The 21,518-nt window shown below is 42.8% G+C and overlaps 2 protein-coding genes across 3 annotated transcripts in view; one reads left to right on the top strand and one right to left on the bottom strand.

The window, feature by feature from the left end:
* The window catches only part of LOC6503806, a 46,655-nt gene continuing 25,137 nt past the window's right edge, over positions 1-21,518 (top strand). Inside the window, exons 1-3 of one of the 2 annotated variants that reach the window (XM_014904918.3) lie at positions 1-159; positions 1,125-1,287; positions 20,434-20,910. In XM_014904918.3, the coding sequence (XP_014760404.1) occupies positions 20,448-20,910 (463 nt within the window). In that variant the 5' untranslated portion in view covers positions 1-159; positions 1,125-1,287; positions 20,434-20,447. Of the gene's footprint in view, positions 160-1,124; positions 1,288-4,832; positions 5,201-20,433; positions 20,911-21,518 lie in introns of those variants that run through there. The other variant, XM_001965209.4, reaches the window with a different exon arrangement.
* Positions 15,535-16,806, bottom strand: LOC6506765 (nascent polypeptide-associated complex subunit alpha). Its single transcript, XM_001965210.4, has 2 exons — positions 16,388-16,806; positions 15,535-16,323 (listed from the first exon to the last, which is right to left on the bottom strand). Exons 1-2 carry the CDS (start codon positions 16,631-16,633, stop codon positions 15,706-15,708), a joined length of 864 nt encoding a protein of 287 aa, XP_001965246.1. The 5' UTR covers positions 16,634-16,806; the 3' UTR covers positions 15,535-15,705.

The following is a 21,518-nucleotide window of genomic DNA, read 5'->3' as shown; positions in this document are numbered from 1 at the left end:
TCGCGGACTGGCGCCTCAGTAGGACGCAGTCCTTCGGCTGACGGTCAACGCGAGCGAAAAGCCAGAAAAACAGCAAAGGGCAGCAGCAAGGAATTTGGTGGCGGAGCAGCAAACATAAAAAAATAAAAAACAAATATATAAAATCATCAAAAATCAAAAGTAAGATGGTGCCAGCTGCCGCTGTTTGTGGGCAAATATTAAATAACAAAATGGTTAAATGAAAAGCTAAAGTAGACAAGGCCCAAGAAATGTGGCGACGAAAACGAAAGCTCTAGTGTGTGTTTTTAAATTTTTTGTCTGAAAGCGAAACGAAAATTTGACACTGAACTTCATGTCCTAATGCGTGCTTGTGTGTGAGTGTGTGCGAGTGTGTGTGAAACAAAGCTGAAGGAGCAAAAAAAGCATTTGATGTGACAGCCCAGAAGTATGCTATACAAAATGTCAGCCATATGCTGCTTATTTGGCCAGCAACTTGGCCTTCTTGCCTCTTGCCTCTTTGCCCGTTGTTGCATCCTTTCATTAAAACGGCTATTTCAGTCCTTCGTCTTTGAAATTTATTAAAATGAACAAAAATACAACTGGTAGAAGGAGAGTGTGTGGGTTGTGCGGGTTATTGCGTCGTTAACTGCCTAGTTTGTGGCTCTTTTTCTAGCGCTATTTTCCTCTCATTCGCCCACATAGTTCCAGGCCGTAGTTTGTATTTGAATCCTATATTTTTTTGTTTTCTATTTTTCGGCCAACATGTGGGCAATATCAACAGCGAGGCGGCAATTAGACGCCAGTGCCCACAAATATCGCACGTCATCCGTGCGCCTGCGAACACCTGCAAACACACAGATAAACCATCACCCACCCACACAGTCGTGGCTATTGCCGGTGCTCTCGCAAGCTTTCACCCACACACACACACACACACACACATACATACACTCGCTCTTCATATCCCTATCCCTCTCTGACTTTAGTACTCTCTTCAGAACGTCTTGGGTCTTCGCTTTCGGCTTCAGGCTGCTGTCGTCAGTCGCTGACGTTGTTTGCGTCAAAAAGAAGCGCTGTTTAAGAAAAAATATATACAACACTCTATATACAGCAAATTAATCAAAATTTATACGCTTTACTCCCAGTTTTGGTACGAGAATTCAGGCGGAGGGACGGCCACTGCAAAAAAAAAAAAAAACAATAAATAATTGCCCTTAAACATCCCACAACAATTTGCATGTCTTCGTTCGTTTGCGCTGAATATGAAATAAACAAATACATGAGCCACGCCATAAATGTCAAACTGAGGTAAGTCCCAGCCATTTGCATTAGATCTATTTTTAGTTTCCGCCTAGTATGTAGGAAGTATAAGTAACACCCACTTACCGACAGTCCTGTGCCAGTTAAGTGATTTGACCTTTTGGCAACAGGTGCGTGCACTGACTTCACCTGTTCAGAGTCCTTCCCCCCATTCCCATTAATGGTGTGTGTCGCCCTGGGAAGTAGGCAATGCAATGGGAAGCAATTAATGGCGCGTGTTTCTTCATTGCGAATTCCTGGCCAGCAAGTCCTTCTAAATATTTAATTAAACGGTTCCAAGCCCATGGGGACAACAGGGTCGAGACAATTTAATAAAGGTCTTCACTTCTATTTAAATACTAATCTAAAACGGGATTTTAATTAAAATTGATTTTAATTGAATCTATCAGGATTTTAATAGTTTTAAATAAGTAATAAATTAATTAAGAAAACTAACTACTAACTATACTCTTTCCTGACATAAGGCATTTAAAAGCATTTGCATGTTTTTAATCAAAAAGCTTTTAAAATACAATCAAATTACGTATGCGTAGCAGGCATATCAAGAATACGCATATGACGCATACGCCCTGTATTCCAACTAAACGTACATATTCCCTTTATAATTATTAGATATCTATATTGTTTGTAAACAATTGTTTTGGCATTTACAAGCGTATTAGGAGATCGGAAAAAGATATAACATGGGGATTAGCAACCTCGAAATATAAAGCCTGCCTTATCGGACTTTATGACCGTGCAATCCCTTTATGATTTTGTTTTTCTCGATTTTCTCGAAACTCATGGTGTGCCAGGGTGTAGCGACAGTGCCCACTTGTTGTTGTGCTCCGCAGGCGGCAGGACATGTGACTGGATTGTATTCCGAGCACGGATATCAGCTGCCACTGCCATAGTAATCATTTTCCGAACAGGACCCTCAGGACCGCGGTGCTCATTCATCAACCTGGACCTGCTGGGCGTGGGCTTTGTGTCGGCCGCAGGACTCCGATTGATTGAATGCTGTTGACATTGCTGACAACCGTGGCCATATGCAGGCTGGTCCACCGAACAGGATGCTCCGCTCCGACAAAGGATGTGGGGGCTGCCACAAGTGCGTTAAATATAGCCCGGGCCGGACGCTGGCTATAAATGTCGCACAAAAGCCCGCTGTTTGGCCAAGAGTTACGTAAACAACCGGAAGCGGTCGGCGGCCCAGCTAGGGATGGCTCTGGATCATAAAATGAAACGAAAATATTTTCGCGTAAACATAAACAAGTCGGCGTATAAAAATGAGCCAAATTCATAACGAAACGCATAAAATCGCAGATGCTTTTGTTAAAGTCGTACTTATGACTGCTATTTAGTTTTTACACTGAACCAACAGATACAGATACATATATGTATCTGTGAGATGGTAGTAGCAGCTAAACATATATGAATATAACATTATATTTTGATATGCCAGTAAAAACAAAGTCTGGCAATTGCACAAATATTGTGTCTCCGCCCTGACGGAGGAAATAGGCAAACAGTTTCCGTTCTGTTGGCATAACAAAGATTGATGGTGCCTGGAATTCAATTAAATTTGCTTCAACTTGGCCCAGAATATTAAATTTAGCCATTTACTTTGACAGGCAGTTCGTGTGGGTCGGCATTAAAAATTAAAAGGGGGTTTTAACTTTCTGAAAAGTTTAAAATGTTTTCAAAAAAATAAAGGCAATATGGTAGCTCTAGACTTGAGTTCAATTTTGATTCTAATTGCAAATGAGGGCCTCAAAGGTAACTGAGCTCATCAAAGGTAACGCAGATTAGCTTGGCTCCTTTCAATGAATAAGTATGTATCCCGGTAACATCGTTTAATTATCCGACACGACCTTGTCCCCCGTAATCATTCACGGCAACTCAATGGCAACCTGCTCGGGGTTAGGCCCTGACTTCACCCATTCGTCAGTGCGAATTATAATGAATGAAGGGCTGGCGCCCAGGTTGGGGGCGAGAAAAAGTGGGCGGCTTATTGGCCCGATGTTGGGCTCTGAACGCAATTAATTTTAAAACTGTAGAAATATGAATCATAATCCCATAATCCAGCACGGAGCACCAAGAACGAAGCACGTCGCCCCAGTTAGGGTTTATGCCAACAAACGAGCGCACACATCAATGACATCAGTGGTGGGGGCTCTAAGGATACAATGGCGTCATATGGACAAATGTCTGTATTACAAGACCTAGAATACGGCCATCCATTTACTAAATGAGATTGCAAGCATTTTGGTGACATTGAAAACGCGTTTATTAGGGTTCTCCCTGGCCGATTCCCCACTCTCCATGAGGGGTGCCCGAACGCCCCTCTTTATACAGAAACGATACGGGGGGGAGTTCATCGAAACGCTTATGTGAGCCAAGTTCATTCATAAAAGGCGAAAAAGCTGGAAAAACTGCGGGCGGAAAAGCGGGAGCAGCAGGGTATATGTACACCACCCCTCGAGAGTAAGGCGAGAACGAAAACAGAAAGGAAAATCAATGGTGGGATCTGCCCGTCCCTGACTGCTAAAAATAGACGCAACTAAAAGCGCACACAGATATCAAGTTATAAAATTTTCGGCACAATCACAGGAGGATATATATATATATATATATATATATATATATAAGATTTATATCTGGGTGATTCCTGTGGGGCAGTTGTGGTTGGTCGGGAGCTGAGCTCCAGAAACTGACTTGGCACTTTGTTCCTCAGACGGAAAGACACATGAAATCTGCAGCATTGCCAAATGAAAAGGAAAGGACATTTTGGGGAAGTACAGTGGTAGTTGCATTGGGGAGACTTCAAGATTTAAAGAGCTTTAATAATAAGTATTTAAAGAATACTTGTATGTATTATATAATTTTATTTTCAAGAGCCCATTAGCCCAGGTAGGAAGGAATCCTATCGATATTGAACTCTCAAAACTAAAACAAACAAGTTCTTAATAATTTCCCCACCATCTTGAAGAATGAATTTTAATCATAATATCCCCTAATTTTTCCCGGAATTCAAGCCAATCTATTCCCAACTTCCTTTAGCCAATATAGACTGTAATGTTGAGGGGGTGGTATTAGGGGAAAGTAGGAACTTTCGCGCTGTTGCTATTTTTGGCAGCCAAATACTACGCCGAGTGTTGAAAAGAGAGGGGCAGCTTCGCGAAGGCACCGTCCGTCTTCGTCTGCGCCTCCTGATCCGTCTCTGTCACCGGGACCCGTATCCGGCTAAGCCCCGTTGCCACACGTAGGCGCCGCCTTTTGAGGAAAAGCTCACCGCGTGCGCCACGAAGCTTTGCGTGGGCGTCGCTGCCAACGCAACAGGAGCAGAACAATTTGGAAAATCGGAGGAGTAGCAGCAGCTGGCGAAGCAACAGCGAAAGTTTTCAAAGCTTTCCTTCACCATTTCCCCAGGGCAGCTTCGTGAATTTTCCAGGCTGGAAAAGCCTGCTTCGTATGGCCATTCGGTTTATAGCCGATTTTCATTCGGCTTTTGTTGCTGTGCGCTACCTGATGCTCGAGTTGGATGAGTTCCGAGCTCCGAGGAGCAAGTTCAGTTCAACCTGGGGAGCAGAGCACAGCGAACGCTGGCCAAGTGTTGAGCGGTTAAATAAGAAAAGTGCCCGCCTACAACAAGTAGGTGGTAAGTCCCAGCCAGTGTTCTGCGCCAGCCACTACATTTCCCGAGGACCGAAGTGCCCCAGCGGCCTAACCAGAGTGTGCCACGTCCATAGACCGAAGTCTCCAGTCCACTAGCTCCTTAGGTTGCCTCCGTCCTACCACCGTCCAACTGCCACCTTCTCCGTCTGCCAGCCGATCCCTCGGCTGCTGTTCTGGCCCTGATAAGCGTGTAAGCCTAACATATGGCACCCAACGTCGATGCCAGCCGTCGTCACTTCTTGTGGTGAGTCGCGGGGTTGAAATATGGGGTAGGGGATGGCCATATCCAAGGGCCAAATGAAATGCAAAACTTTTGCTTGCCAAGTAAACTGCAATTGTATTATGCAAAGCGTTAATAAAATTTTTTAAATTTGATTTCTTAAAGGGGAGAAAATAATAATTTTAAAACACTTACTTTAAATATTTTCTTATTCACAAAGTTTGGGAGAGAAAATACGTAATTCTAGTATAATTTTGTTGTATATCTTTAGTAAATTTAGAATTAAATGTAAGTCTATTACAAGTCTAATAATTCCTCCAAATTTATATACCATAATAAATATATATATTTTTTAAAAATAAAATTAATTTTTCTGAAAAATATTCACATATGTATATTCATAGAAGAATGTTATAAAAAAGCTAATAAGACACCAAAATCTCAAGAAAAAGTTTCAAAACTGATAATATTCTTAAAATCCTAAAATATGTTTCAAAATCACCCATTTTTGAAAATCCATCGAACTGCTATTTTTCAGTTCCATATTTCCAATTCAAATGGAAAGCTAAGACAAAATTAATCTTTCAATATAAAACTTAAAATTTTTTTAAACTTTGAAGTGGCACATTCCAACAAGCTCACATATTGCATAAATAATTTCAATTTTAAAATGCAAATTAATCTCTTCGTGGATAGTTTAATTATCATCCTGACAGTTGCCATGAAATCAAACGTATTTTAAATACAATTATGAATTTACTCAGCCAGATGGAAAAATGTTCGTATTAAACAAAATGTCAGGTGACAAAAAGTGGACTGATAAAAAGTCTCTTAATTGGGAAACCATTAATTATCGAGTTGGAAACAAAAAAAAAGTGGTATCAGCTCTCCGTTAAAGATAGTTTCCATGTAAACAGGGCCACGGAGATAAGCACACAAATATTTCATATTTCACAAAAGGGGAAAATGCAGCAGTATGGCGTATGGATTTCACCTCGAGTACAAACTGCGCAATTTGTTTTTCCCGAAATTGATTTCCCAGCCCGATTTTCCACGCCCCTCCTCGCTCCGCCCCTCGGCCATCGCTCATACACATGCAATTTTAACAACGTTATCAGTACGCTGGAAAATCTCTGCCCCAGTGTTGGTTTATTATCCGTGGCCTTTCGCTCTCTGCTCTGGGCTTTCAGCAGATGCATTTATTAAGCGGAATCTGAATAAAGTATATGTCGCAGAATAATTTAAACATTCAAATTATAACGATTATTTGTTGGTACACATTTGTTTTATTTCTTTGTGGTTCCCCTTTCTTTCGTGCGAGGCAGATACGTAATTCTGTCAACGTAGTCTGGCCGTGGGCATGAGTGAGACAGATAGTGTTCGTCATAACTCACCACACTGTGCGTGTGTATTGGAGGGTGAGAAGGAATTGAGAAGGGATCGACATGAATTAAAGAAGTAGTCGAGTTGTGAAATTCAATCAACATGCCACGCGCCAGAAAACGTTTCGCCGAAAGTCCGGTCAAAGACTCGGATAATGAATCCTCGTCATCAGAAGTGGGATTACCTCCGCCTCCAGCCGATGATGCAAATCTTTTGTCAATTTTGGAGATGCAAAATCATAATTTCGCTGAGCTAATAAAACAAGTGCAGTGCTCTCAAAATGAACCAAAAGATGCCAAAAATATTGTTCTGCCAAAGTTCAACCCTGATCGCGCAGGATCAGACGCTCTCTCCTGGTGTTCAACGGTTGACTACATCTTGTCCGAAAACCAGCTAGTGGGCAGCGCTCTTGTAATGTCCCTCAGCAAATCACTGGAAGGCACCGCATCTCACTGGCTCTCGCAGACATGTTTTCCCGGCATTACGTGGACGCAGTTCCGAGAATTATTTTTGCAATATTTTTCTGGAACGGAGACTTTGGCCGCAACCGTTATGAATTTGCTAAATGCACGCCCAAACGAAGGAGAGTGCTTGTCGCTGTATGGAAGCAGAATGGTCACATCACTTATGGCCCGCTGGAAGTCACTTAGCGTCGAGCAGATTGCAGTATCCGTTACGTTGGCACATGCAGCTGGGATAGACAAACGATTGCGCCGTTTGGTTTTTACGACGGATATCAAAACCAGAAACGAGCTGCATCAGGAACTCAAAGCCTTTTCGTTCGACACTAGACAGAACCAGCATTCGAGTGACAACTTATCAGCACCCCAAGGAAAAAGAGTCAGGACTATGTCTCACATCACATGTCATAATTGTGGCAAACCCGGACACAAGAAGGCGGAATGTCGCTTTAATAAAGAGGCAACTCAGCGTCAGCAGCCCCGTAATCAACAATTTGGAGCAAAAGATCGATCATCCGTGACCTGCTATAAATGTGGAAAAGCTGGACATGTATCTACTGTGTGCCCAGATCGTCAGGAGCGTCCGCCGATGAAGAGCAATACCATCAAAGACGTAAACATATGCACAGTACTTGAGCCCTTAGGAACGTTGCTGCAGTTTGGTGAGTCGTTCCAATTTTACTTCGACTCCGGAGCCGAATGTTCACTCATCAAAGAGACTGCATCACTGAGATTATCCGGCACTAGAATAAACAACGTAGTGACATTGAGGGGTATAGGTGGCAACTCTGTTTGCAGCACTTTACAGATATTGGCGAATGTTTTAATTTGTGAGCATTCTTTCGAAATCTTGTTTCACGTAGTTTTAGACAATCATATCAAATACGACGCTCTGATTGGTCGGGAAATTTTGAGCCAGGGCATCGGCGTGACAATTACATCAAGCGCGCTTACTATGTTTAACGAAAAGTCTGTATTACCTGTCGTAGTCTCCGAATGCACTCCTGACCTGGCTAGTGTCGATACCGATTTACATGGACAGGATAAAGACAAACTGCTCTCAATATTACAGGGGTATTCAAATTCTTTTATAAATGGTATACCACAGAGTCGCGTGACTACGGGACAGTTAGAGATTCGCTTGATTGATCAGAATAAGACGGTTCAGAGACGCCCTTATCGATTGAGTGTGGAAGAAAAAGAAAAGGTTAGACATTCCATTCAAGAGCTGTTGGAAGCAAACATAATAAGACACAGTTCCTCTCCTTTCGCGAGTCCGATGTTACTTGTCCGCAAGAAAGATGGTACAGACCGTCTGTGTGTTGATTATCGTGAGCTTAATGCCAATACCGTTTCCGACAAGTACCCATTGCCACTTATATCTGACCAGATAGCTAGGTTGAGTGATGCTAGGTTTTTCACGTGCATTGACATGGCGAGTGGCTTCCATCAGATCCCAATACATCCAAGCTCTATTGAACGGACAGCGTTTGTAACCCCAGAAGGGCAGTATGAATACTTGGCTATGCCTTTTGGGCTTAAAAATGCGCCTTCTGTATTCCAGAGGGCCATTAATCGTGCCCTAGGCGATCTGACTCATACATATGTCATCGTTTATATGGACGATGTAATGATAGTTGCACGCACAAAGGAGGAAGCTTTCGACAGGCTAAAAATAACTCTACAAGCACTCGTCGAAGCAGGATTTTCTTTCAACATTAAAAAATGTTCCTTTCTTAAATCTTGTGTAGAATATTTGGGCTTCGAAGTTAGAGCAGGTGAAATTAGACCGAATCCTAGAAAAATACAAGCTCTTACAGATTTACCGCCTCCGCAATCTGTGACTCAACTGAGACAATTTATTGGACTGGTCTCGTATTTTCGTCAGTTTGTACCCAAGTTTTCACAGTTACTGAAACCACTCTATGCTCTAACTTCAAAAAGCATGTCATTTTCATGGGAATTAGAGCACGAGCAAATACGACAGAAGGTAATTTCAATCCTGACTAGTGAACCTGTTCTTACTATTTTCGATCCACAATTTCCTATTGAGCTTCATACAGATGCGAGTGCCGTTGGCTATGGCGCAATTTTGTTGCACAAAATCGAAAACAAGCCACGAGTTATCGAATACTTTAGTAAACGGACTTCGCCAGCGGAATCGCGTTATCACTCGTATGAGTTGGAAACACTTGCAGTTTTCAATTCTATTAAGCATTTTCGCCATTACTTGTATGGTCGACATTTTATCGTTTTTACCGATTGCAATTCTCTCAAGGCATCTCGCACAAAAGTGGAACTGACTCCAAGAGTCCATAGGTGGTGGTCGTACATGCAATCTTTTAAGTTTGACATTCAGTATAGGCCAGGCGAACGAATGGCTCATGTAGATTTTCTGTCTCGAAATCCCATATCAAAAGATCGCATCCAGTCAAAAGGTACAGTGGAAAAACATATAAATTTAGCAGAGATTACTGACAAATGGTTGTTAGCTGAGCAGCAACGAGACGTAGAAACGTCGTCTATTGTTTCTAAATTGCGTAACGATGATCTTTCTGAGGATTTGGCCAAAACGTACGAGTTAAGGGCAGGAACGCTGTATAGGAAAATTCAAAGAAACGGAAGGACTCGTTGTCTCCCTATCATCCCAAAGCCATTTAGGTGGTCAGCTGTAAACAATGTGCACGAGTCAATTATGCACCTTGGTTGGGAAAAAACCCTTGAGAAAATGTACGAATACTATTGGTTTGACAAGATGTCCAAATACGTTCGCAAATTTGTCGACAACTGTATTACATGCAGATTGTCAAAGCCCCCATCTGGTAGGGTACAAGCGGAGTTGCATCCCATACCAAAGGTTAACATCCCGTGGCATACAGTCCACATCGACATCACAGGGAAGCTTAGTGGTAAAAGTGAACAGAAGGAATACATAATCGTGTCAATAGACGCCTTCACGAAGTTTGTCTTTTTATCTCATACATCGAGGCTAGACACCGAGAGCTGTATTAAGGCATTAAGATCACAAATATCATTGTTCGGCGTACCCTCTCGTCTGATCGCAGATCAGGGACGTAGTTTTTCAAGCACAGCATTCCGTGATTTCTGTTCGGTTCAAAAGATAGATTTGCATCTGATCGCCACGGGTGCTAGTCGGGCCAATGGCCAAGTAGAGCGAGTTATGAGTACTCTAAAGTCCATGCTAACAGCGGTTGAGACAGGTCAGGGGTCATGGCAAGATGCTTTATGCGAAATTCAACTGGCTCTTAATTGTACGCCCAATAGAGTGACTAAGGTTAGCCCTTTAGAATTACTTATTGGCAAAGAAGCAAGGCCGTTTGGTCTCGTACCTGTTGTTGAAAATAAGAACGATGTTGATATTGATAAAGTTAGAGAAATGGCTAAGCAAAACATGGAAAAGAATGCCAAATATGATAAGGCTAGATTTGATAAAGATAAGGCTACTATTGTAAGACATAAAGTCGGTGATCACGTTTTGCTTAAAAACGAAGAGCGACATCAGACAAAATTAGACCCTAAGTTTAGAGGACCGTTTTTAGTAACCGAAATATTGGAAGGAGATCGGTATAAACTTAAGGCACTAACTAATAATAGAACATATAAATATTCTCACGAATTTTTGAGGCGTATGCCTGAGAAGGGGATTACCACAGAGTTGGATGATGAGTGTGATGATGAAGAAATCACAGAACTAAATGATGAAGTCAGTGATGAAGATGCCACAGATCAAGCCGGCGAGGGCTGTGATCTTGAAATAGAATAAAGACCTTTCCGGATCGGTTCCATATTTCATGACTTTCTGTAGAGGTGAGCGCCCGAGTTATGTGGTTCTCCATTTGCTGCATTAATATTGAAATTTTGGTAATGATCGGATGTCAGTTATTTGGCCGGCTTATAAACTAAACTGTGAGCTATTTGTGATGGCCGGTTTGTCTGGATATAAGCTGTGGGCTAAATTAACTTGTTTATTGGCTGGCCAGTTTATTTTGTTAATGACTGTGTGCTAGTTGTTGGCATGATTTTTGTAAATGAAATGAAGAATATGGTCGCCTTATGAAAGAAAAGGCTGAATAATTTTAATTGTTTGAATTTAAGTTGGTGGTAATCTGAATCTCATGGCAAACGTTGTATAAGAGTAAGAAATAATTTGTTCAATTTTTATTTAAGAAGAAAAATGTATTTTTGCGAAACCTGCTTGAATTTGAATTTGTATTAGAAGGAAAATCATAATAATAATAAGAGAATATTTTGTAAAACCTTTATATTGTAAACTCACGAGGACGTGAGATAGGTCAGGAAGGCCGTGTCGCAGAATAATTTAAACATTCAAATTATAACGATTATTTGTTGGTACACATTTGTTTTATTTCTTTGTGGTTCCCCTTTCTTTCGTGCGAGGCAGATACGTAATTCTGTCAACGTAGTCTGGCCGTGGGCATGAGTGAGACAGATAGTGTTCGTCATAACTCACCACACTGTGCGTGTGTATTGGAGGGTGAGAAGGAATTGAGAAGGGATCGACATGAATTAAAGAAGTAGTCGAGTTGTGAAATTCAATCAACATGCCACGCGCCAGAAAACGTTTCGCCGAAAGTCCGGTCAAAGACTCGGATAATGAATCCTCGTCATATACTATAGTACATAAATGCCAGCAAACTGAAATGCTTATGAGTTGCGAGAATACCAGCAAAGTACTGGAGTAGGGAGTGGGAAAAGCTGGCAAAAGGAAAACTTAAGCAGCTTTGGTGCTCCAAGTGCTTCCTTCTGCATGGGAGTCCTGACTCCGGCCCTCTACTTTGCCAAATTCCGTAAATATTCCCCAGTCAGCTTATAATTGCTGGGATGCAGTTACAAGTATCAAAAAGGGTAACTACAGGACGAGGGGATTCTGTAAAATGCCACAACTTTTCAGACTTTAAATTACTTTACGCAAAAAAAGAGTAGACTTCCCCAAAGGGAAAAGCAATTTCCCCAACATCCCTAAGCTCCAGATAGAACTGGAGAAAGAAAAACAACACACATCTGATCCTTTGCACCTGACAAGTAAAAAAAAAAAAAAAAATAGAAAACAATAGTCTCGATGTTGCCAGCAATTAAAGAAATCCGTTTGTGTTATAAACTCTTCTAAGCTGCTTTGGGAAAATAAATCTGTGAGCTGGGTGTTTTGATAAACCTACTAGGAAAACTGCAAGCAACAAGCTTTCAAATTATTTTTATTTTATATTGTTATTTTCGAGTTGCAAGAAATGATATAAAATACCTCAGAAGCTTTAGGGTAATCTTTAAGTTCTCCAGTTAACTGAAATTGAAACAGAATTTTAGACATTTTCAAATATTTTCCCTTGTCCGTTTCGGTTTGGAATTATGCCATAATTCAAAGGCACTTAGGACAATAATTCCACACTGATTCCCCTAACCCGACCAAATTGTTGAATTAACCAGGCCTTTCGCTCTCATAATTGTCCTGCCACTCCCAGCTGGAACACGTCCTTTCTGCCACTCAGAGCCCTGACTCACAAACTTTTCGCCACCCACTTTCAATTGCCAAATCCAGCTGGCAAGTTTATCTAATTGCTTTTGCCTTTTTAAGGGGGGGGAGTGAGTGTGGGTTTGGATTTTTTAGGAGAGGCGGCAGGCACTTTTTTCGAGGAGGCTACATTCGACGGAAATCCCTTTTCATGCTGGGCTGGCCAAGAAAGGAATTATGAATTGTGTATAGTATTTGTACACATTGTGTTTGGGGCGGAAACGGAGTCAGGATGAAAGCGATTTGTTATCCTTTAGTCCTTTCCTCGCATCAATTACACAAAGACCGGGAAATTCGAGCCCGTCGAGCCTTAAATCACCTGCCAGGAAGTCAACTCGCTCCTTCTTCTTTCAAGTACGCCTGTTCGCCTGTATTTGGCTGTAGTTTACCCGATGCCCAGGTGCTCGATATTCACAATAATAGAACCCCAAGGAGCACCCAAAGAGCTCTAAAGTGCAGGCAAACACCTGATAGGTCCTTTTGCAAAAAACCAACACACGCGCCAAATCAAATGGCAAAAAGCTTGGCAACACTTCAAGTCCGTCGGCAGGGGGCACAAACGCGGCATTCGACATTTAACCCGACAGATGGAAATGGATATGGAAAAGTCAGTCAGCAGAACAGCTCGAGCAGGAGGAGGAACAGAAGCAGGAGCAGACACACTCTGCCACATCATCGGCGTCATGATTAGCTCAGCATATATACAGTACGGGGAGCAGGAGCTGGTGTACCCCCCCTACTAATGTGATGAACTGTGCCAGTGGGGCCAACTGAAGCGTGCCGGATGCTGGGATCCGTAAGCTCGAACAGGATCTCAACTCCTGACACACCGAAAACAGACACAAGCCGACGGGTGCTGGCAAGCGGAAGGACCAGGCTAAAGACAAATCTTGCAGATTTTGGCCAAGAAATGCGCAACGAAATGTGAAACCCAAATCAACTTGAAAGTGAATAAAAAGCCACAAAAAAATAAAACTTTCCCTGGGCAGTGGCAGTGGTCAGTCGTGTTGGCCGCAAAACCAAAGGACGGGGGAAAAGTTTATAAGCGCTGAGGAAAGCCGAGGAGACCAAAAGCCCAACAAAAATTCCTTTAAAACAGGAAACAGAAGGTGGCATTCAGATGAAAGAAGGAAGTCTCTTATGAAACACAGAGGAAAACTTTTCCTTAAATTTTCTTTCAAAACAATTCATCATTTAATAAAATAAGTCTACAATGTGTTAACTTTATTCTGAAAGTATAAAATGCATTCAAACTATTTAATTACATTTTGCACTTTTCTCCTTAATACTATTTTTGAAAAAGAATTTCTTTCTCATCCTTGAGAGTTAAAAAAAGTACAAGTGTATCTGCAGAAAGTCTATCTTGTCAGTTGATGAATCCTAGACTTAAGCGAGGGTATTAAGCATTTTACAACTTTCGAATTGCTTGCCACATTTTCCGGACTTTGGCCATAACAAGGACTTTGGTCAACAGGACCAGCACCAGGACCAGGACGAGAGGTAAATGGCTGTAGCATTCGGCCAACTGGAAAGTACTTTAAAGTACTACTCCGATTGAATGAAGAGCCAAAATAAATTGGTAAAATTGTATGGCCCAGATGCCGACTGTCAACTGATTTGTATTTCAGGAACGTCTTCAATTCCACTGATTAAAGGCAAAGGCAACTTAATCAATTTCCGGTGAAAGTTCCAGGGATATAAGCCAGTACCCAGTTTCCATTTTCCACATTCATTTGAGGCGCCTCTAGCCAACCCTAAAAACTTTCCACTCGAAGCCAACACGCGCCAACATTTTCAAGTCGCACTATAAAAGTCGAAGGCATACAAAGTTTCCATTCGCGTGGTTCCTGGAAAAAGTCCTGGAGGAAGGAAATGGGGAAAAGCGTAAAGCGGGCACGTGCTCGGCCACACGGACTGCTGAGCGGCCACAATGCAAAACTAAAGCCTTTTTTACGGCTGCTGACGACAGCTGCAAATTAAATAAAATTAAGCCCCAAGTTGGAGGAGCGCTATTTATTAAGTGGCTTTCCGTATTGTCTGAAGCTGGAACTGGAGCTAGAGCCTGGCTCTCCTGCTGCCTTCATTTCCGCTTTTTTTCTCCACCTGGGAGACCGAGTGTCATGCCATTTTAATTGAGTGAACAGAGCTTATGAATCCACGTCACCGGCAGCGACATCTGGGCCAACTGGAAGGTAAAAATGCAATCATGGTAACGTCAAAAAATTGGCCAAAATGGAGAAAGTGCATGGCGTGGAGTCAAGTGGGGAAGACTTTGCCAAACAGCTGAAAACTAAGTGAAGAGTAAACAAAAGTGCAGCGTCAGCGGGATAGAAGAAGCGATTAAGTTTCCGCAAAAAAAAAAAAAATGAAGGGAAAATGGCAAAAAATGACAGAAGACGGAAGAAAAAAATGGCTAGGTTCTCAAAGTAAAATGGAAATAGCTTCCCTCTATCATGATACATCAAAAGTTAATTAAATTCAAATTACATCTTCAATAGGTTTATAATTAGATCCACGACATGAGATTGTATCTGACAGATTTCGGAAAATAGACGCTTCTTTTGAAGTTAAAGTAAACAAACAGGAAGCGTGCTAGTGAAGTGAAGTTTCAATGGAGAATCACCGGAGATGTGCTTTCCTTCCACAAACTTTTAACATTGTAACAAGCAAACACAAATTCCATGGTTATGGAAATTGAATTTTGCATACGACATGTCCGCCCCACCGGAAGTCATCTGCTTTGGTTGCCCAGAACCTCCTTTTCTTTCCAGGAAAGAAACTATACCTTATAGGTTCATAAGTGATGGATGGAGGGAATAAAAGCAACACAAGCAAGGCAATAACATATCTTTGCTAACTGTGGGGCAATAAAAGCTGAATTGAATGGGAAATGTTGGGGAAACCTCCGCTTACCGGTTCCTTATTGACAAGACAAGTAACCAAGGAATGGAAGCCCTTTCAACAAAAAAGGTTTATTCAGACTTTATTTAGAAAGTTTATGAACGAATTCGTTGAGAACTTTATTGATGAGAAAAAAAAAGAAACGTTGCTGATGTTGATTTTAAGATTTCGAAACTGATACATTCTGGAGTTGCATGTTCTAAATTTAGTTTCGAAATTGGAAAGATTTCAAGCGCCTAGCCCACGGTTAAAGCCATGATGGCATTGACCACATCGTTCTCGTTCTTGAGAAGAGCTTTAATGGCCTGTTTGCGGGTGCAGACGGCTTGCATCTCGACCAGTTCGATATCCTTCTCGTCCAGCACCTTGGCAGCCTCCTCATCCACCTCCTCGTCATCATCATCGTCTGGATGGGCTACGGCGGCAGTGTCTTTTAGCCCATCCTTGGAATCCTCAGCTTCACCTGTGGCCGGCATGCGATAGCGCTCAGCCGCCTGGGCAGCGGCGGCAGTGGAGATGTCCTCCACACGGACCTCGCCAAAGCAAATAATGGTATCGCCGTGGGGCACCTTATACACGTCCGGACGGTCGATGTACAACAGAATGTTCTTGTTCTTGCGCATGGTGACACGAGCCACGTTTTCCATCGGCTTCAGGTCCAACTTCATGAGCAGGCGGCGGGCCTTCTTCTCGCCTCGCGACTGCTTGGGAGCTTCGCCCGGCATGTTCAGACCCAGGCCCAGCTGGCGCTTCGTCTCCGCATCCACCAGATCGGGTATTTCGTCATCGCTGTCGGAAAGGTCATCTTCCTCACCGGAATCTCCAGTACCCGAATCCGAACTCGGTTGTTTCTCCTGCGATTCAGGGAGAAGGTCAAACCATATTCATCAATTCTAAGTTCCCCCTTTTTTTTCTTACCATCTTTTTGGCAGACAGCAGATTGGATGGAAGTTTCTGGGCCAGATTCATTAGCTTTTTAAGGTTATTACGATAGGCAGGGTCCAGCGGTATCCCATCCATTTTTTCCTTGCTAGCACATGCTAGGGCACACGCGGCTGCTGCAGTGGCTCTTTCTTTCTCGTCAATCTGCTTTTGCAGTTCAGCTGGAACCTGGCCATTGGCAGCCATCTGAGCGGCCTTCTTCATCTTTTGCTTCTTGCCCATTGCGTAGTTGGTAGTTTAAAAAAATAAACGTGAGAATTTCAGACAGACACACTGGTTTTCAGAATAATTTCCAGGCAACTTTGACGGAAGTCAGACCACGGCTAACTTGATGAAACGGAAACTCGTGGAGTACGTTTGACACGTGTTCAGTGTTGAGAAGTGAATTTTGGGAGCTTTGAGGCGCTCTACACGGTCTGTCACTGTCAGTCAAAAGGCAATTTAATACTTTTCCAGCACGGATTTAGCAAGGGAATAGCAAAGATGCCGCTAACATCTAGTTGAGGTACAAAATGCCAGACTTCCACCTTAAAAAGGGGTTCTATTGTGTGAAAAGTGTCCATAATAAATGTGTTCTCATGCGATAATAACTTATTTATATAAAGTTTCTTACAAAATATATAAGCATCAAAATTAAACTTCTAAGGGGAGCAAAAATTTAAAAAAATTTGGTGTTTACTTCCGCAAATTCCTTTCACGAAGCTCAACTTTCTGACAGCTGCCTTTAACGTTCCCATAACCTAATAAAAAACATAAGGTTCTGCTTTTAAAAAGTTAATAATTCAATGAGTAGCTACGCAAAGTCGAGGGCTGAAACAAATTGCGTTTGAAGCAACTCTTAACTCTTAGAGGAGTCTTTTTAAAAATGGCTGCATCACAAATTATCGATATCGATACATTTTGCTGAAAAACGGAACTCGTTCAAAAGTTTTCATTAAAAGCCCTTTCCGTTTGAATTTGAGAAAGTGCAAATTGCATCAGTTTTTGAAAGGAAATGCTCTTAAAAGTTTCCCCCTGCAGTGCCAACAAAGCCAATTGAAATTGATGATTGGAAATCCATGACAGAGGCGAAAATTTTTGGCCAATTGAAATTTGCAGCAGATCCCTGCCCGGAGGAGGAAGAGCGCTAGCGGTGGCTTTTCCCTCTGGGAAATATTTGAAGAAGCAAACGGGTCGCGTGTCGCCGCAGGAAAAGTGGGAAAAGCAACGGAAGCAATGGGAATCGGAACAATGCGCCAAAGTCAAGTGCAACAAATGGTCCTTTGAAGCAGCTGGCTTGGCTCGCCTTCATTTTAATTGCAGCTGTGTCTGTGGTTGTGGTTGGGAAAACCAGAGGAACCACAGAAACACGATTTGGGTGGAGCAGGTCCTGTGGTTCGCGCTGTGGGTTTTGCCAGGACGAGTGCCTCCATCCTTGTATACATTATGTATATTCATCCTGCTATATATTCATTAATATATGTATGCCCGTCTGTTTGCTGTTAACTTTATTAAAAAGAAGTGCCACGCCCCATTAGCACACCCATTTTCATTCATTGTAATTGCATTTATATTGGATTTTCTTTTTATCTTTAGTTGCAGATATTCGAGGAGAAAAACAACTGACTCTGAAACACTGGTAGCCAAAATGAAAGGGTGTACTTAATTGCTTTTCGATTCTGACCAGTCTGTAATTAAGAAATCGTAAGCTACTTTTTGGTAAAAGCAATTAAATCTATAGCCAGTCTATAACTTCATGGTGGTTATCAGTTCCTCAAAAAATAATACACCATAAATTCTTGCCGCTCGATTAATTCCCTCATATTTTATTTTTCACATTTTCATTTTCGACGCCTGTTGATGCGTTTTTAATTGCTCGGCTCTTTTAATTAATGTGCGAGAAAAAAAGAAGACCCGCTCCTTGTCTGCAATTATTAAACTTTATGGGTCAGGTCAACGCCTAATTGAGTTGCATGAATTATGCAATGGCCACGAAGGCGGCCAGGAGGCCAAGGATGTTGCATCGGGGACCCCATCGCCATGGCCGTCGCCAGGAGTGCTGCTGTCCTGGGTCACCTTAATTGAATTCGAGTGGCCGACTAATCAGATATTCCCTTTTGCCAGCCACGAATTCGCATCGGTTTTGGTAAAGGACTTGGCTTTTGACTTTTCGGTCGATTCGATCCAATGTGTTACGGTTGAGTTGAGTTTTCCAGGAGCCTGGGATCCTGGGGTGGAAACTTTTTGGCTGGCCCGGCACGTTCGTCCCATGATTAATTATCCCGCCCCATATGCTGTGGTGTCATCTGGTTCAGGCCGGTTCAACTTATTGGGGCTTAGTTTCAGCCTTGTAGTTCAGTTTTCGCTACGGTCTGTGCATGAAAAATGAACACAGGACTGAGACGTCCAAGGAGACAAGTCTAAGTCCTGGGACTCTTCAAGGCAATAAGGTCCATTAAAAGCTGCTGTTGGATGGCATGGGCGGAGGACAGAATCTGGAACGCATTAATCATGCAAGTTTCGAGAAATGATTGAAATCATATTACCATGTCTCAGCCATGTTATAACTAAAGATGTTTCTGTAATTGAGATGCTAGGACGGACACTTTCTTGGTCCTTTCATAAATTTATTTATTGATATTTTGCAACTGAGTCAGCTATCCTTGTTTGTCAACTAGTTCGAACAAAGGATTTCTAGGAGTTTCGGGCTTAAGCTTTTATTAGTTATGGGTCCTTTGAATAACTTGCAAGTCAGCAAACAAGAAAGTCATGTGACATTTGAGATCCAAATTAAGTCCAATTCCTGCTAAGCTTGTTAAGTAACTTTATCGATTCATTCAAGTTACATTGATTAATTCTCCCAGGAACTTTGGCCCAACAAATTAAGTTCCACTGACAGGACCTCAGAAATGTGAAACATATGGTAGCTGTTCCTATTTTTTTTCAGCTGACAGGTTATTTCATTTGGTGTCTTGTTTATGCTTTCCCCGCATTGCTCGATAATTTGACGTTTTCTCTTTTGGAGCTTAAACTGCCACATCTTTGCGGTGCTGTTGATGAGCTGGAATCCCATTTTGTGGGCAGAGGCGGGATACAATGGGCTTTGCGGCTCCACCCACAGACCAAACCATTGCTGCCGCCATCCGAAATATGTCAACCTTGAGCGAGGCTGACGCGCTTATCGCCAAATGACCCAGACGGGATCCAGGAGGCCCCCAACCACCTGGCCGGCATGGAAGCCCCAGAACCACTGAACCCCCGAACCATTCGAGCGTCAAAGAAAATCAATTTCCCCTGTCGAGTGAAGAGCTTGGGGCTAACCGAAGACTGACATTTATTACCATATAAAGAGCAAGAAATACACCAAAAGCATTCGGAGCAGACTCCGGAGTCACCGGAGGCTAAGCGAACTCTTGCCACAAAAGGCGAACAACTAAAAAAAAAAAAACAGGAAACTGCAGCGCGACAAATGTGCACAGAGAGAAAAACTTGGCTGTGTGGCCCGCTGCCTCATGCCTCCTGCCTCGTCCATCGTGCCTCTGTGCCCCCGAACAGGCAACATCATCCGGCATCCATTTTGAGGTGCTCCATGGCATTGTGAGCATTGTGTGAAAATATGAAATATGGAAATGCCGAAAAGCGAAAAGTTGTCCCTGGCACAATAAAATGCAATTTCCTTCAAGAGCCAAAACGGCAGACGGGACGGGGGCATCCCCGAATATACATTGCTAATTTCCGGTAACAACAATAAGGAGCCACCGAAATACTTCTTGCGGAGGAGGTAGTTCTTGCTGGGTTGCGAAGAGCCGGGTTATTAGTGCAAAAGCTTGCATAAATTTGTATAAAGATTTTCGTGAAGATATGGCTCTGGGAAATAGGGGTCCTTGCTTGCTTTTCCCCAGGAGCTAATTGAAAATGAAAATCTATTGCTTTTAGTCTAAATATAGTTTAACTTTAGCTTTTAAAATTAGCATATTGTTATCGCGTTTTTTGTATTTTTTTCTGCCAGAAAGGTAGTAGTTACTCATGTATGTGCATTCCAGGTGTGCCGATTATCATGGCAAGCAATGTACAACAACAGCAGCAACATCCATGCACCACAAGTAAAGAGACGAAGCATCAGAGAGCATCAGGAGCAGCAGTCAAGGACGAGGAAGCTGTGGGAGCATGCCACCCGGCCTGGCCTGAGCACCAGCTTACAAACAATCAAGCAGAGGAGCAGTTGCCGCACCTGCCAGTACCATCGGATCAGGTGCTGCACCATCGAAAACCAAGGCAGCACCAGCTACTGCACCATCAGCGCCGGTTGCCACCAACGCTGCCGGCCCGGGGCCGCCTTCTGATCAGCGAGGGCGCCCGGCGGCGCGAGGTGCGTGGGTGCGGAGCAGGAGGCGGCGGCCTGTTATGCTGCACACTGGACTTGGTGAATCGTCCGGCCAAGCTGCTGCAAATAGGATTCCTTCTGGCGATCCTACTCCTAGCCACGCATGGAGATCTTGTGCAAGCGGAGGGCAATGTTGGTGAGTTTCCTAATTAAGTTTATCAAATAATTCCTTTTTATTTAAAAATTATGTATGAAATCCCTATGGCACTTGCCGTTTGCCACTTACCTCTTGCCACTCGCCGCTTGCCACATTCTGTGAGTGTTAACTTTTTGTGTGTTTGTGGCGAAAACATTTACAAGTTTAATTAAAACTTTGACGCACCAAACAACATACGCAGTGGCAACATGGATTTTAATTCTACTCCCAGGACGACAGGATTGCCCGTGTCCGGTCCTGGCGACTGTGTAAATATGTTTTAACTTGTTTAGCCCGGAACTTGCATAATCCAATTGACAGGGGGTTGTACGTGATACAACACAGTGCTGTGCTGGCCAGGAAATGGCCTCCACGGGCGGAACTTGGCCAGGTGCAGGCGAAAAGGCTAAAAGTGTGTCAGAAGCCGAAACGAAATTACCATGTGCAACAGGCCCCCAATACGTGAAAAACATCTCTTTTAGGTCCAATACCCGTTTTTGGGCGGGATTTCAGTTGTGTGTCGATGCAGATCCAAGTTTGATAAAGTCTGGGGTATGAGCCCTAAGCTGTGAAAAAATAAAACATATTTGAATTCATTGGAATAAATA

This window comes from Drosophila ananassae, chromosome 3R, assembly GCF_017639315.1.
Source record: "Drosophila ananassae strain 14024-0371.13 chromosome 3R, ASM1763931v2, whole genome shotgun sequence".
In the NCBI taxonomy this organism is placed as follows: domain Eukaryota; kingdom Metazoa; phylum Arthropoda; class Insecta; order Diptera; family Drosophilidae; genus Drosophila; species Drosophila ananassae.
Note: the sequence above shows the minus strand (reverse complement) of the source record. Positions and strands in the feature narration are given on the sequence as shown.